The sequence below is a fragment of the Camelus ferus genome, chromosome 29, assembly GCF_009834535.1.
Source record: "Camelus ferus isolate YT-003-E chromosome 29, BCGSAC_Cfer_1.0, whole genome shotgun sequence".
NCBI classification, from domain to species: Eukaryota; Metazoa; Chordata; class Mammalia; order Artiodactyla; family Camelidae; genus Camelus; species Camelus ferus.
Window position 1 is genome coordinate 21386653 of NC_045724.1, and position 16498 is coordinate 21403150.

Below are 16498 nucleotides of genomic sequence, written 5' to 3' on the forward strand. Positions count from 1 at the left end.
CTAATAAAAATGGGATTTTCCTTTGATCAGCTTCTTATGAAGAAGCACAAAGTAAACTTCTGGTTCAGGATTAAAGTGATCACACCCCCTAGACAGCACAGGACTCAGGAAATACGTGGACAGTGATTTCTTCTCCAAGAAACAAAGCCCATCACATGCTTTTCTCATGGGCAAGTGCAGTAGAGCACTGAGTGATGCAAAGGTGCTCAGCGGCCCAGGAGCAGGTGCATCGCCCTTCTCCGACAGTGCTCATTTGCATATGCACGTTTAATCCCAGCAGGAGGTGTGCGTTCAGGGGTCTCCCAGGGCAGAAATATAGACATTCTCAGGTAAAAGTAGTTCTTCATAAACTTTATAACCTCATTCCAAACTCCAGTTGTCAGTGAACAGCTTTCCAGATTGACATCTTAAATCAAGAAAATGTCACACGTGTACAGTAACTGGCCTAATCTTTTCTGTAAATTGCTGCCTGTGGTTTTCAAAAACGTAGTAAATTGCCGGCAATTGACAATGTGTCTCCCTGCACGGCTACCTTCACTGCTGCACAGTTAACAAATCAGTCTTAAATTATTCATCAGATCACCCAATGTCTAGGCTCTTCTGACTGTCATTGATTCAGGGACCAGTAGCCAGCCTGCCTATTATACTAAAGCGAAATTCATACCATGCTCTCGGCATGTAAGATTAATTGTATGTAGGAAATAATAACTACACACTTTGTCTCAGGATCTCAGTTAAGGGAAAGCACAACTCACTGCTTCTGCTCAATGCTTCTGCTGTTCTCTGCTGCCCTGAAGCAGGACAGAGTATCTTCTCACACTAACACTTAAAATAGTCTTACTGCCCCCTGATACTTCAAATACACAGAGGAAGTGCTTTTTTTGTTAATTCTATTCTTAAGGACAAGCACAAATGATGAATTTTATGTACAAGTTAAAACATCAGATGGCCCATGTAGAAATGATGCCATCAGACCATTGCATATTGTTCTGGAAATAGGGTCGATGACTCCAGACAGCTTAACCAAATTGAATTTTTGTGGTTAAAATAAGTGTGGGGATAGAGTGCTTGTTCTGAAAGGACTTCTTAAGTCAATGCCATTTTTCTTTCAGCAGCACACAGAGGGCTTTGCAGGAAGCATGTCTGCCTTTCCACTTTGCGAATCAGTTACTGGCTCTCAGCTAAATAGTGCAGTTGTGCAATGAAACAGTCTTACATTTGAGGAGCACATTTGTCTATTATGCTCAGGGAAATGAACATCAGATTATTTTGAGAGGACCACCAGCATTCTGGCATCTTCCTCCAACTGTGCCTAAACAGATATGTCCAGGCCACTGGCAGTCATGACCTGTATACCCAGAAAGCTCCCTTGTTTAGAGCATGTCCTTACATGTCCACCTCCCATGTGACCTTGGCTCTGATGCATGTAACCCCATAGAGTTCTCTCTCCAATATATTCTGGCCAGAAGAGAGTCTGGGAAGAGTGTGGGATGGAGGCGGGTGGACTGATGAAAATTCACTACCGGGAGTTAAAAAAAGTAGCATCTCAAAGCGCTTCTCTCGTGGGTGGCAGGCCAATAAGAGCGTTTGTGTTTGGAAGGTCAGCAGGTCAGCGTGGTGCTCGTAATGCTGTTCTTTACTGAGTGTGTACAGTCCTCACTCACCCCATCTTCGTTCGGAAGCCTTCCCTGATCCTGGCGATACTATGGAATCAGAGTCCTTTTGAGACAAGAGGGAAGGGGGCAGAGCACAACCACTGAAGGACTGACACAGCAATTGAGGACAGGACAAAGTGGTCGCGACCAAGCTGGCAGAAGATTCGACTTCCAGTAGATCTTGAGCCTCATGGCGCACCCACAGACGCCACGACAGTTCCTACGCTGACCATGAGAGATCAAAAAATGGGCAGGGACCCAATTCCGGGAAATCCCTGCACCTTCCCCAGCATAGTTGGAATAACCCTCCTACTGGTTAGCATATAAAATTACCGAGCCCATGAAAACAAACAAGTCCGCACCTCGTGGTCACTCTCTCTCTTGTCTTCTGAGAAGGCCCACACTCTGTCTACGGAGTGTGTATCTGCTTCTGCTTTAAACTAAACACCCCACACCTCTCAGTCTCTCTCCCCTCACCTGTCTGAGATGGCCTGCATTCTGCCTGTGGAGTGTGTGTCTCCTAAGCCATTTTCCCTCCTGAGTGAGACAGACCGCACTCTGTCTGTGGAGTGTGTATCTCTCTATGTAAACTTGCTTTCATTTTTACCAGGCCTTGCTCTTGAATTCTTTACTGTGTGAGGCAAGAACCTATCCTCTGGAAACATCTTTGACCAATTTTGACCTTCTTATGTTCAACCTAGGAACTGTCATGGCACCTGTGGGTGTGCCCTGAGGCTCAAGGACTATTGGAAGTCGAATTTATCCCTTCCCAACTACTTCCCTCACTGGCAACCAATAGTTTGTTCTCTATGTCTGTGAGTCTGTTTCTGTTTTGTAAATAAATTCATTTGTGTCTTTTTTAATAGATTCCACATGTGAGTGATAAATGGTATTTTTCTTCCTCTTTCTGGCTTACTTTGCTTAGACTGACGATCTCCAGGTCCATCCATGTTGCTGCAAATGGCATTATTTTATTCTTTCTTATGGCTGAGTAGTATAACTCTTAGTTGTGTAACTATACCACAACCTCTTCATCCAGTCTTCTGTCGACGGACATTTAGGTGTTACAAAGATTTTTGTGATGAGAACTTTTAAGATCTACTCTCCTAGCATATTCTAAGAATATAGTACAATATTGTTAACTATAGTCGCCAGGCTGTACATTACATCCCCAGGACTTATTCTTCTTATAACTGGAAGTTTGTACCTTTGGGCAACCTTCACCCATTTTTCAAACCCCTCACCCTCTGTCCCTGGAATTCACCAATCTATTCTCTGTATCTGTGAGGTGTTTTTTTTTAGGTTCTACATATTAGTGTATTGTACAGTATTAGTCTTTCTCTGTCTGACTTACTTCACCTTGTATAATGCCCTCAAGTTCCATCCATGTTCCTGCAAATGGCAGGATTTCCTTCTTCATCATGACTGAATAATATTCCTATAATATATCACATTTCTTTATCCATTCATCTGGTGATGGACACTTAGGTTGTTTCCATGTCTTGGCTGTTGTAAATAATACTGCAAAGAACATGGGAATACTTTGGGTGGAATTGTTGGATCATACGGTTGTTCTATTTTTAATTTTCAAGGACCTTCCATACAGTTTTCCATAGTGACTGTCTCACACCTTGGTTTTAGTCCATTGAGACTCATGTCTGATTTCTAAACCTATAGAAGAAGGGTGAGTAAGGTTTGTGTTCTTCTAAGTGTAAGATTTGTGTTCTGTAAGTCACTAAGCTTAAGCTTGCCTCTAAACTGAGTTAGCTCTTGAGTAGCTTCCTCAGAAGTCCTTCACAAGTCTTCTACTTACAGCTCAATGGCCAGAACTTGGATAATTCCACCTACTCATATAAAGGCACAGGAAATAGTTCTTTAGCATTTCCATCTAAAACAGGCCGATTTTCCCTGACTCTTGACCAGAAGGAGGGGCAAGAGATAATGCAAGATAACTAGAAACTGTCTGCCCCATTTAAGGAGAGAGTGATTAGATGGAAGTAGCTGAATACCTAGAAAATGAGGAAAGCAATGTGATTTTTCACAGAAAGTTACATTTCCCTTTTGTAAATTAATTCAGCAAATAGTCTTCCTTTTTCTTTTCATTTAGCTAAAGTACATTCAGTTTTGTTCCTCTCCATCTAATTTTAATCTTAGACATATATATATATTTAAAGTTTCTATACTTTTGGGTGATTAAGAATTACTGATGTTCAGATTTCACAAATAAGTTCTCACAGACCTTGAACCATACCAGCTTCTACAAGAATAAAGCAGAATTACTTCTTTTGAATGACTTCATTTATTTTCACAGCTTCATTTGTTATCTGACTGTGAGATATTCCATCTGGTGCCTGAAGTAGGCTCAGAGTTCCCAGAAAAAAAGCCAACTTCTCAGGGAATCTGGACCACTGGATGCTTCGAGGTGCTGATTTTAACAGGCGAGCACAGTGACAATTCCTGCTTTTCTCCTGTTATTCCTAAGTCAGAAAACAGGCAAAGGGCGGTAAATGCTGTGGGCTTCCCAGGGGTGGAGTAGATACATGCTCATCCTGGGTCCTGGACACTCAGATTCTTCCTGTGTCCTTCTCCCCTTTAATTCTGTCACTCAGATTCTTCCCGTGTCCTTCTCCCCTTTAATTCTGTCACCCTGTGCCTCTGTTCAGTGGTCTGTGCTGGGAGCAGCCAGCTCTGCCTCATCTTCTGGGTGAGTCTTTGCTCCAGGCACTTTTTCTTTCTGTTTTCCTCTCTGTTGGCAGACAGGACAGGAGGAGCTGGAATAACTCACGTTTCCCGACGCTCGTCCCCGGAGCAGGTCCGTGCTGTGGCCACCGCCCTGGTCAGCCCCGCTGCTGGGCCGACATGATATGAACGGAGCTTCACAGCAAAGGACATCTCCTTACAAGGATTTCTGAATTGTCTTTCCCGTAGCACCTCCTTGTGTCAAAAGCGAGCAAAACGTATCTCCCTTCCCAGCTTCTTGTCTTTGGCACTAAACTTCTGGCCAATTATTTTTATTTTTCACATCTTTCCCTATAAGTCTGATTGATTTTCTCATCATTCAGCTCCCATTGTATTTTCAAGCTTATCTTTTCTGAGCCGGGCGGGGGGCGGGGGCAGGTGGGGGACACACAGCATTAGGGTTCCAGCTGCTGCCGTAAACAGCCAAACTGCAAATTGGATGCAGAGGTACATTTACTACCATCTATGTTCAAGACTTGAACTCAGATTAGTCTGAAACCTCACGCCATCACAGGACAACGGCTCAGAGAGAAACTTTCTCTGGGCAAAGAGAACGTTTTAGATATGATTACTGTTAGCTGTGATTTCCCTCCCACAGGCTACGTAGGAAAATCTGATTCAAAGCATTGAAATGACGTGTTTGTCTCTATCTGAGAGTAAAGTCAGGCTCCTCTTTTCCTGCAGGGCTTTTCAGCTTCATGTTCATCACTTATAATCTGACCGTGTGGTGCTATTTTATTTTATAAGGCTACTCGGTGGTATATGCTGCTGTTCTGGTTTAAAAAAGTAAATAAATGCAGCAAACTCAATGTTACCAGTCTCTCTTTTATAATCTTATGAACCGTTGCAAATGTCACCTGAAATTCTTCACCAGCAGGCTTGTACTCTTAACTGGCATTTCCACAACAAAGAGAGTGTGTCTTCAGAACAAACTAATCAGCATCACAAGAAAATCCCAAATCTTAACGGCCTTTACTCATGTTTTATTTGTTCCACATACTGTTGTTCTGAAATGATCTTATGTTCAACTGACTGCATCAAAAAATTGGCAGTAGCCTCTTCACGTTGCCTTTAAAAACACAGCAAAGCATTTGAATGTAAGCTATAAAAGTGTGGTTTCTCTGCAGAATCCAGTTTTTTTTTTTTAAATAATCATGACATGGAAATTCAGCAGCCACATTCCACTCAGAATGGCTTAACATTATATAACCTGTGGCTCTTATCAAACTTACATCTATTGGAATAATTATGGACATGTTAAAATAAATACTGTTTTATCAAATTTAGTGGCAGAATTAGCCAACTTGCAGACTGTCACATGAGCAGCGGCCATTGGTAGCAGCTGGAAAAGCCTAAGGGGAGGACCCTTGCAGCCTGCGTCATCAGCGCAGGGCTAAAGCTGGACGAGCAGGACTACTTCCTGTGTCCTCTCCCAGAGGAGTGGAGTCAAGGGAAGGGAGGAGAGAGACGTGTGTAAAGGCCTCAGGCATGGTCAGCCCAGGTGAGGGGAGAACGGGTCTGAATCAGACAGGAGACCAATTTCTAATGACGAAAGTCATCACAGAATCTGTTGCCCGGTGTAATGAGGAATGGGAATACGGTTTGAAACAAAATAGTTGGGAGACAGTTTATTCAGAGAAATAAAACCGTTTCATAATGATGATCCAATGAGCTGAGACAATAAACTAGTTATTCAGTTACCTTTGCCTGGGCCCTGTTCAACACGGTGACTCTAATTCTACAGCAACAAGCAGCACTCCTCTTGATAGAATAATAGATCCGTCTGCTTTTTTGAAAAAACTACATAAACCTCTACAGAAGGGCCTACGCTCATCACATGAACTTCTGGTTAAAAATCCCTAGCACCACCCAGGCTGCAGCAGCTACTTAGTTTATCGTGGTTTCTATATGTCGTCGGACTATCATGTGGAGGCAAACTGCATTTTCTGAGCAAAGGTTTTCAAAATACTTGTGTGAGATGAAATCTATGAAAAACATAACATCGAGTTTATACGTGCATTTTCTCTAAGGCGGAAAATAAACTATTATTTTACAAGGACCCTGAAGATGTTCTTTTCAGAAGCTATGTTCACCTAGACATAGGCCAAAGGAAAAAGGTAGAGTTTAAGTCCTTTGAAATATGAAATGTCTAACCATATTTTTGCTGCCATGTTATTATTATTTTTTTAAAGAACATAATTGCATCACTTTGGAAAAGGACTGTGCAGGAAACAAACATGAAAATAAACATTTGCAAGGTTTGGGGTCTCATTTTGATTTAATGCCTAAAAGCAGACTGTGATGGTCCTTCCTTTATAGGTCCTGAATGACTGGAAAGATATTCACCACCACCTCCAGGCCCCCTCAACTCCCCAGTCATTATTTCAGACAGAAACATTCTTTCGAGACAGCAGGATAAGTGTATGCTAATGTATTAGTTCAGAACCTGAAATATTTTGTTATTCTAGTGAACTGAAAGCTTATGCATTTTTCCAAAGGGTTTCATTGATACAGATATGTTATAAATAAACCTCATGGTACAGTAAATAGAGTATCATTTTTGTAGTTTCAAAAGTAGGCATAGTTTTGCCGGATTTCTTGGCTGCTATTCCTATATTGTTTGCTGATACATTATTTTCAAATGAAGATATTTCATATCCTAGCTTCAGCCCTGCATAAACAGCACATTTCAAGATTCCTTTTGAAAAATATCTGAGGAGGAAGAAATCAGCAGGAGGAAAGAATAAAGGCAAGTTTAATACTCCCTACTAAATTCAGTTAACTTGTATTCATTTAAATAAGGAAACACACTGTACATTACTGATTTAGTGTGAAACTGCCAACAGAGAAAGAATTCTTTGAGATGTAAAAATATTTAGAATGTTTATTAAAAATAATGGATGGACTGTAAGCAGCTCAAGGGAACTGAGAGTGCTATCTGCTATGCAATTGCTCCTACACAGAGCTCTGTTGATGGTCTACAAGTCTTCTACTTGAAAGTGCCCGCCCAAGGACAAGGGTAGTGGGAAAAGCCAACCTTGAAGGAAAATGAATCTTGATCCACAAGGAGAACTTTCCCAATGAGTACAGAGGGACAATTCAGGCTAGGTAATAAGAATGAGCCTTGAGAAAGAAGAATGATCTCACTGACCCTGCCAGGCTGCTCAGGAGGAAAATTCAACTGAAGAATCTCACGAGAGAAGAGGACCCTCATGAACGTGTGGTGACAATTCAAGTCAAAAGAGGACAAGAAAGTGCTATTATTGCCATTTGGGAAAACAGTTTAAATTCTTGCAAGAATCAAAATACCCACATATCAGGTCACTATAGAAAAAGTACAATCATTAAAACATGATATAGAGAAACAAATGAAGGTAGCTTTCCTTTTGTGTGAAGCCATGTGAAACACCTGTATTGAGGACCAGTCAGTGAGGGCCAGCCCATCTCCCTCCTCAGCTTCTTGCCTAAATTTTTAGAAGACAAATCTTTAGAGAATTTCTTTGCATTCATTTTCATGCCTAAATTATGCTCATGCAGTCATACAAAGTCTGAATTCTATGAAAATGTGTCACACTGAGAATTCTCTAGGATTACTGATGTGTAAGTTCCATGCTTTCAGGAAAAGTCAATTAGAAGAAATATTAGCCTAAAGTTCTACAATTTGGAGTAATCAAAACAGATGTCATGAGACATCCGCTTAATTCATTCAGAATTAAAAGCAAGAAAGACTCGAGTTCTCAACATAACTTATCTTTCAGTATCCTCAAATGTAGCAAATGAGTTGGGTTTTCATAATTACATTCTGAATGTATTCCTAGGAAGAAGAAAATGATTTCAAGTCTTGCAACTTCCAAAGCAGCAGCAATAACTTATTAATTGTACCCTTGGTGATTGTAAAGTGAGGCAGGAAAAACAGCCTTAGAGACTCCAAAGATGCATAAAATTCTCCCAGGGGGAGCAGTAGGGACACCAGGAGAATCTTGCTGCAGAAGCATTTCAAAAAAGCTATTTACATGTTGAAGGAAAAGGGTTTAATTAATAGTGTTACAGCCGTGAAGTTCATATGCAGATCCGAGGTCCTGTCACAAGGGACTGTTATATACTTTTTAAACAAGTCACTCAGTCCTGCATTTTGCCCCTTTTACAGCTCTTGCATAGTAATGAATGTATGTCCCCAAGGTTTTTCAGAATGAGGATCATGATGTCTGTTAATTTCTTAATAATAATAAAGATGATGATGCAGACAGGCAATGAGGAGAATCACTTTTTACTGAAACCTCATGATACGCCAGGATCCTTCTAAGTCCTCTGTATGAATGAGCTTTTTTAATTCTTTCAACAAGCCAGTAAACTCAGTGCTGTGGTTTTCCTCATTTTGCAGAAAAGGAAACCGAGGCTCTAGTTAATTATATAAGCGCAGATGCTGTTGGTTATCTACCCACAGTCATCCCCAACCTGCCCATAATGCACACATTCCTTAAAACTGCATATCCGTTTCCTTCAGGTTCTGGAAGGTCTGGGGAGAATCGGGACCTCAAGACCACAGTAACAATGTATATGCAGAGCTATGGGCAGAATCTGAAGGTTATGATCAAGAATTCCCATAGCAGGCTAGACGTATGACTGCTCAGGGCCAGGAGAATGTGCACTATTAGTTAATCAGAATGGTTAAGTAATGCCCATCATTGGAGGAACACCCAAAGCCACTAGAGATGTTATGGAAATTCATCTGGATCCAGTTTTTAGAGAAATATTCACTCTTTTAGAATGGATATTTTGGGTAAAACTCAAGATGGAGATAATCTTTTAATCTATCCAAGTGGGTAATTCCAAGAAATGCCTTCATGAACGAGCAGGGGATGGAGAGCTCTAGACAGTTAGTATATAAACTAGCACACGTGGACAAGAAATACTTTATGAAATGGAGGGCAACCTGGAAAAGTGGTAGAGGTGCTTGGGTTTATCAAGGGTCCTTAACTCTGCTCTAGTTTCCAGAATAGATTTCCTACAGATTGGAACTGAGGCTTAACTGGGGCTAGAGAGGGAGATGTTACCAGCAACTGAAACAGTAAATATAAGGAGAACAACAGAAAATCTTTAGGATGGATGTTCCTTCTGGAGTCATCTATCCTTTTAATGATCTAGAACACTTGGTTGACTGCTTAATGGCATTTGAATGGGTAATAAAATGAGTAACTGGGACTACTATACCATTTTTTTTTAACCCTGAGCCTAAAGCAATGAGGAAAAAAAAAAAAAAAACCTTGACATGTACATTGATACCAGAAAAACAGTTACAAGAAGCAGTACATAAAGGCCACCTTGGGCAGCGGAGGGAAATCAGCCTTGCGTGGAACAAATCACTGCTATTATTGTTTTATTTTTGAAGAATTAAAAAAAATTATCACAGAATTGTTTTGAAGCTTACCTGAGTTATCATATTTGATGTGCTTAAAAAAATGCTAAACACGAAACAAGCACTGGTTATTGTCACCATTGGAAAATGGTCCTGTTTTTATATTCACAGAGACTTTTGGGGTTCAATGATTTGCCTAAGGGCCCATAGTTTATAAGTGTTAAAGACAGTATTTGAATGAAAGGCTTTTGATTTGAAACTCAACCTTCTTTCAACACACTATGATGACAGTCCCATAGAACACATCTCCTCTGGTCTAATTTATTCCAAATCAATTAATAGGGAGGGAAATAAAAGATAATTTTCACCCAGTGAAATAAAAATATGATTGAAAATGACCATTCAAATCACAAGATACAAAATGCTATGGGTTGAAAAAATGCTATGCTTAACTTATTATTCACAATTATTTTATTCATAAAGTTTGCATTTTAAAATTACTTAATAATCTGCATGTTACAGACAACAACTGGGCATTGATTTAGGTTTTTTTTTTCTAGTCTTAGAAATTAGTGGTGAAATGAGATTAATAGCACAAATATTAAAGGGAGGTACTGGTGCATTTGTACTGGAACTCAGTATTAGAAATGTCATTTCTGGTTCCTGAATACATTTGCCAATGTGAGAAAATGATGACAAGTTCTAATTATTAAGTTATTATAGTGTAGAACAAGCAGTAACTACCTCCGGAGGCTCTGGAGAAAATCGTTCAGGGATTTTTACTGCTTGGCTGAATCAAAAATTCTTTGTTACAAGTGGAATTCAACAGAGCCTGACAATTCTAAAAGTCCCTATGCTGGCCAAGGCAACTTTTCTAAGACCTAAACCACAAATGCTAGCAGAAGACCATTATGTCACTTAAAGAAATTGGAGACCATCACACAACAATATAATAAGTTTGCACACATAGAATTGATAACAAGGAATCTGAACATTAGATTATAGCTTTCTTATACTTTTTGTAATTATACTGTTAAGTTCCTTCTCTACAATTTCAAGTGAGAACTATGCTGGTTTATGAGAAAAATATTTAAGAAACACAACTAGAAACTTAACCCAAGATGCTCTTCCGTTTGGGTGGTAATCAAAAGATGGTTCTGTGACAGTCGTAATAAAAATTATGTGCGTTGCCGACATGAGTGCTAGACAGACAGAAATAACATTTGTGTCATGCTGCATCAACACAACTGTTTTCTGATCAGAATTTCACAACAGGTATCACCACGCCGATGTACTTAGTTGTTACAAAGCGTATGTTCCACTTACACACAGTGAGGATTTCATTCTCTGTCAAACATTTTTCTTCAGCGTTACTATTCACAGCAAAGATAGCAACTCAGTATTCATAATTGCTACATTTACATCTTAGTCAATCCCTCTTCCCACTTTAAAAACAAGAATGTTCAAAACCATTTTTCACTTAATATCTGGGGCTGTGGTCACGGGGACATGAGGCCTTTTTAAACTGAACATGAGGACACACTGGAAGCTAAGTTCCACTACACGTTAACAATCATAAAGCCATGGTTTTGGAGTTCCACTGTATTAAATGCTCCCAAGATCATTCTTTCCTGAATGGTATCCAAATTCTTTTTTTTAAATTAGTGTTCCATTTGTAATGTTACCTGCCTTATTTCTTGGTGTTCTCTTCTTAAAATGTACTTCAAAAGCATGATAATAACTTACCTTAGAGAGCCCACCTACTTCCAAATAGAAGCAGATAATGAACACATTCCAGGTGACCCAGAGGGCAGTCCATACTGTATACTGGAGAGAAAGGGTAGGGGGAGAAAGAGAATAAAAATGTGCAGATGAAAGACATGTAAGCTAAATAAATCAATAATAAAACTGCCAATAAGTCTGTCTTCTGGGAAGAAACAGGGTGCACTCAGAAAAGAGTGCTCCTTACGAGGTCCCCTAAGATCTCTAGAAATTAAATATCCAATAGTTTCTACTGCTTTCAGTAGATGCCAATAAAACTAGATTTATTTTTAAAGTGCTTTGCTGGCTTGCAGTTGCACGTTACATCCAAGTGCTGATTTGATTTTGCTTTTCTGAGTACTAGCTTTTCCGAGGAACACCATTATGCAAATTTCCTGTGGGCTATCTATCTATCTATCTATCCATCTTTTAGTTATAATATCAAACCATCAAGTTTTTAGGAATGTTAGTCAAAACTCTTCACTTCCATATCACTGAATGAGGATCATGTTTGAAAATGGATATGTGGAATAACATTAATAAACTTTCAACTGTTAAACTAATTTATTAAGAGTGAAGTGTGTGCCTCTAATATTATTACAGAATATAATATGAGCACGTAAAATATTTTTTCAAAAGCATAGAAATTAATAAAAAGGATTAAGAATGAGCATGTAAACAACAGATTTCCATAATGGGAAAATACTTTCCAATCACATCCAACACACTCTCCACAGGCTAGCCTTACTGATGAATTGGTTTTATTAATGTATTATGTATTAGCAAATGCCTTCCTCAAGAGTACTAGTCAGACTGAATTAAGATAGCCTTAGATCAAAACTCATCAATGGAGAGGGTCTCAGGGCTCAATTCATCCCGTCACTTTCTTCTGCAGACAAAGGCATGGAGGTCTGGAAACTGACATACAGAACAGCTTGGATGACTGGGGATGGAATTTTCCATGGCAACACAATGAACAGATCACATACAATGGTTTGCTCATCCACTTTCTTTTACTACAAAAATCTATGAATTCTTAACTTCTTAAATAGGCATACTAATTACATTATTGTTTTCTGTTGTTAACTAAGATAAATGTTGAAATAACATACTAGCTATTGCTAAATTAAGATAAATACTGAAATAATTTATTAGCTTATTCTATGCTGTGCCAAATAATAGACTTACGGATTTCAAACACTGTATAAAACAGCCATGTTCTTATTAGAAACCTTATCAGAAGCTCTTTAACTTTTTCTGAAATTCAATTTACATTTTGGATCTTTGTCATTTATGATTTTTAAAAAAGGAATAATACACTTGTAATAATGAGTTAAGGCTCTGAAATGACTGGAGATTTAGAGGAGTTGGAAAATACGTTGAAAAGTTAATGTAAGTTAAAATACATATTGAGGCTTTTGCTGTTTGGGGATATTGTTGACCTGCTGATACATCCTGTTAGCAAAGTCTTCTAGTGTGAATGGACCTGGATGTTTTCTTAACAATGGGCCAAATGCATTGAAATGTATTTTTCTGAACCACAAAATGTTCCCATGAACTTTGAAAATAGCTAACCTACATTCTCAACGTATACTTTTTGCAAACAGATAAAGTCACAATAACCACAACAAATTTTAAAGATGTTGCTAATAAGACGGCACCCAGTATCTGATATTTTTCATTCTAAATAAATCTAATTATGGGTATATGTGAATGAAGCAGCAGTGCAGACCGCTAAGTCATGAGAAAAAACCCAGTGGTAAAGGTTAAGGAAAGGACATCAAATAAAGCAAGACTCAAAGAAGGAAATGAACTGAATTAACTGCAAAACCACATGATTATTAATTATTAGGACCGCGAACCTAAACCTGTAAGTATTCTTTTAGAAATATAAATCAACCCATAGTCATAAAAATACGTAATAAAATGTATCCCTTCAAAATAAAAGCACAGACCTAGTGATTGGACTGTATTCTGATCCCTCCCATTGTACCTTTGGTGTTACTTCCAAACATTCAAAGATAAAATTGTCAGGCTGAGTAGACTCCAGCCATCAGCTCCTAGATTCCTAACAATAACACGAGTCACTACTCTGCGGCTTTCCACACTCCAGGTCCTGTGTTAAGCACTTTACAAGGATCACGTCCCTCAGTCATCACGCTAAAGCCGAGGTAGAGAGTTAGTCACTTGATCACCCAGTTAGTGTCAGAGTTGGGACAGGAACTCTGACAGTTTGACTCCAGAGCTGGGGTCCTTGGAGTCACATGATAGGCTTCACTTCCAAAGATCTTACGAAAAGGACTACAGATTAATTTGCAACTTGGCACTTCACCGAATTTTCCAACTTATCAAATGACCAATTCACCAAATTACCAGTTGACCCAAAATTTATGTCACTCATATGTATTCTATAACTGGCAGTGCTTTTGGAATGATGAAGTCTTTTGTATTTGCTATTAATGTGCCATGCATTCTATAAATGTCATGGTTTTAAAGCAATACTGTAAGTTTCTTTATCCTAACACATTGGTTCGTTGAGAACAAAGAATATAGCAAATAGCAAATATCACTGAAATTTGGATTGTTATGAGATGTAAACTATACACCTCAGTGTGTACCTGAGACTCAAGTCTCTGCATAGAGATAAAAGGAAAGGATTTCTAGCAACACAAATAACACATCCATAGGAATTTACCTAGACAGAAAGTATTAGAACAGCATATGTTATGAGATGGGCTCTCCTCCCTGCCTTCTTTCTGATGTGAGTTAATTTATAGTTCAATTGAAACTAGACTATAAAGAAAAGGAGATAACACTCCATTTTTAAGAAATACCTTTTGGTCATCATAGAGCACTCCCACCAGCTCAGATAACCACATAGACTTACTCGCAGTATAGAAGACTTACCCTCCCAATGCAAAATAAAAAAATCACTTTGTATAATTATCTATCCATCTATTTACCTCTCATCTATCCGTCTATAAGCTATCAATCTATTTATCTATCCTACTTTGCTTATGTTCAGTACACACATTTTAAATCCTAATTTACTGAGACAATGGGTCTAAAGATGAGCAAACATTTGTGTGTTCTATGTGGCTTCCTGAACAGTTCATAGCTTTGTGAGGCTATTTGAGCAGTTTTTAATTGAAATGAACTTTAGAACTCTTACAGTCTATTTCTTTCTCATTCAGCAATTAGTCCATGACATGAATTATTTTTACTTTCTGAGCTTGTCTGTTTTTCAATTGCCAGGAAGGCCATTCAATCATTCATTCATTCACATGTGAATCGATCAGATACAATATTATGCACAATATGTTAGACATAAAAAAGGGTAGACTCCTCGCTCACTCATGGTTCTAATATTTTCTGGAGTTTTGTATTCACATCCAGGGGGATTTAAATCTGGGACCACTGAATGGAAGCCTCACACTCTTAATAGCCACGTTGCGCATTGGCTCAGGGGGGAGACGTATGATGACACAGCGGAAAATGTTCCTGTGAAACAATTCAAACGAAAGCAAGTTGCTGCTCTTTGCATGTGAACATTCGTATGAAAGTCCGAATAACTAACCTGTGCACTTAGCATACTTACTTGGCTTTAAAAAAATTTTTAAAGGAGGTTTTGAGTTAATTTTTATTTCAAAGTTAATCTTTACTCCAAAAAATGTCAAGTTAGCTAATGCTTCTGCATTTAAATTAATGTAAAACTGCTTGATTAAATTAACTTACTACCCATGAAATAATAAATATTTAAATAATTCTAGGACAGAATCTTACTCTGGACTTCATAAGTAAGATTGTAAAATATTTGACATAGGAGTAAAATGTATGGGAGTAACCAGCTGATTCCAGAGCAGTACTTTATGACTGTTCAATATGATTTCCAGCCCACACTCTGCTTCATTTTGTCTACAGCCAAAGAAACACAAAAGGTGCATTCAAACGCTATGATTAAACTTGGTGTTCCCTAATGAATGTATCCCGCCTTGTATCTTAGTTAAAATAAATTTAAACAGTGAAAGAGTTCCATATAACAAGGTTGTTTTTGTGTTCTAAAAATAAATGTAGAAATAGCAAATCTGTACTTCATCAGCTGAGACAGTGTCCAAAGGGGAATTACTGCTCTTTCGTTTTGTGATTTGGGTGAATTTTTCTAACAGTCTTTGCAGTGGGTCCTCCTCAATTACAGAGGCAGGAGCTCATGACGTTATGTTAATTAGAAAAAAAAAATCAGTTGAGGAGTAAGTCAGCTAAGGGTAGGTGTAGGCAGAGCAGGCGTACTAAAATCCACGATGCATTTCATCCTGTAAATCCCAGAGTTCAGATGGAGATAAGCAAGGCTGGAAGGCCAGTTTACTTTGCTGAACTGTTGTTGACAAGTTCTGAGATAAGAAATCACTGTCCAGTCCATTCTGTAAGATCGTTTCATCTACGAACCTTCAATTCATTTATTATTTGTTCAATCAAGTATTACGCACCTTTAAAGGCCCGTGCATATCAGGATAACTTAGAATCCAGCCCTGGCTGTGCAGCATCTGCCTTCCAGGAGGACACTGTTGAGTGAAGCCAGGCGGACCTGGAGGCCACGATGGCAGCTGTGGGGAGAGGCAGGATGGAGTCTCCAAGAACCAAGGGAGCAGAGAGGAAGAGGCACTGCGCCCGGAGCGGGCTGGTCAGGGAAGGCTCTGAAAGGTGACCGACTCCGTTGAAGAATTATTAAGGGTTTTCCAAGCGGGTAAGGAGACTAGGGTGTTGCAGGTAGAAGGTGCAGTGTGTGCAAACCAAGGTGGCAAGAAGCAGCATGTGGTCTTCGGAAAACACAAATCACTCAGCACGGCTGGCTGGCGTGAGTCAGGAAGGTGGGGAGGGCGGGAGGTGCAGGAGAGGTAAGTACAGGAGCAGGTCTGTAAGCTTTGATTTCCACTCTGAGGAGATGGACGTTTGCCTGTGGACGTTGGAGAGCTTGTTCTGTGTGGTCCTC

The 16498-nt window shown here is 39.2% G+C and overlaps 1 protein-coding gene across 3 annotated transcripts in view; it reads right to left on the bottom strand.

The window, feature by feature from the left end:
* The window catches only part of NKAIN3 (sodium/potassium transporting ATPase interacting 3), a 409270-nt gene that overhangs the window by 182161 nt on the left and 210611 nt on the right, over positions 1–16498 (bottom strand). For all 3 annotated transcript variants that reach the window (XM_032470214.1, XM_032470215.1, XM_032470216.1), the window contains exon 3: positions 11497–11577. In XM_032470214.1, coding sequence (XP_032326105.1) covers positions 11497–11577 — 81 coding nt within the window. The remainder of the gene's footprint in view (positions 1–11496; positions 11578–16498) is intronic.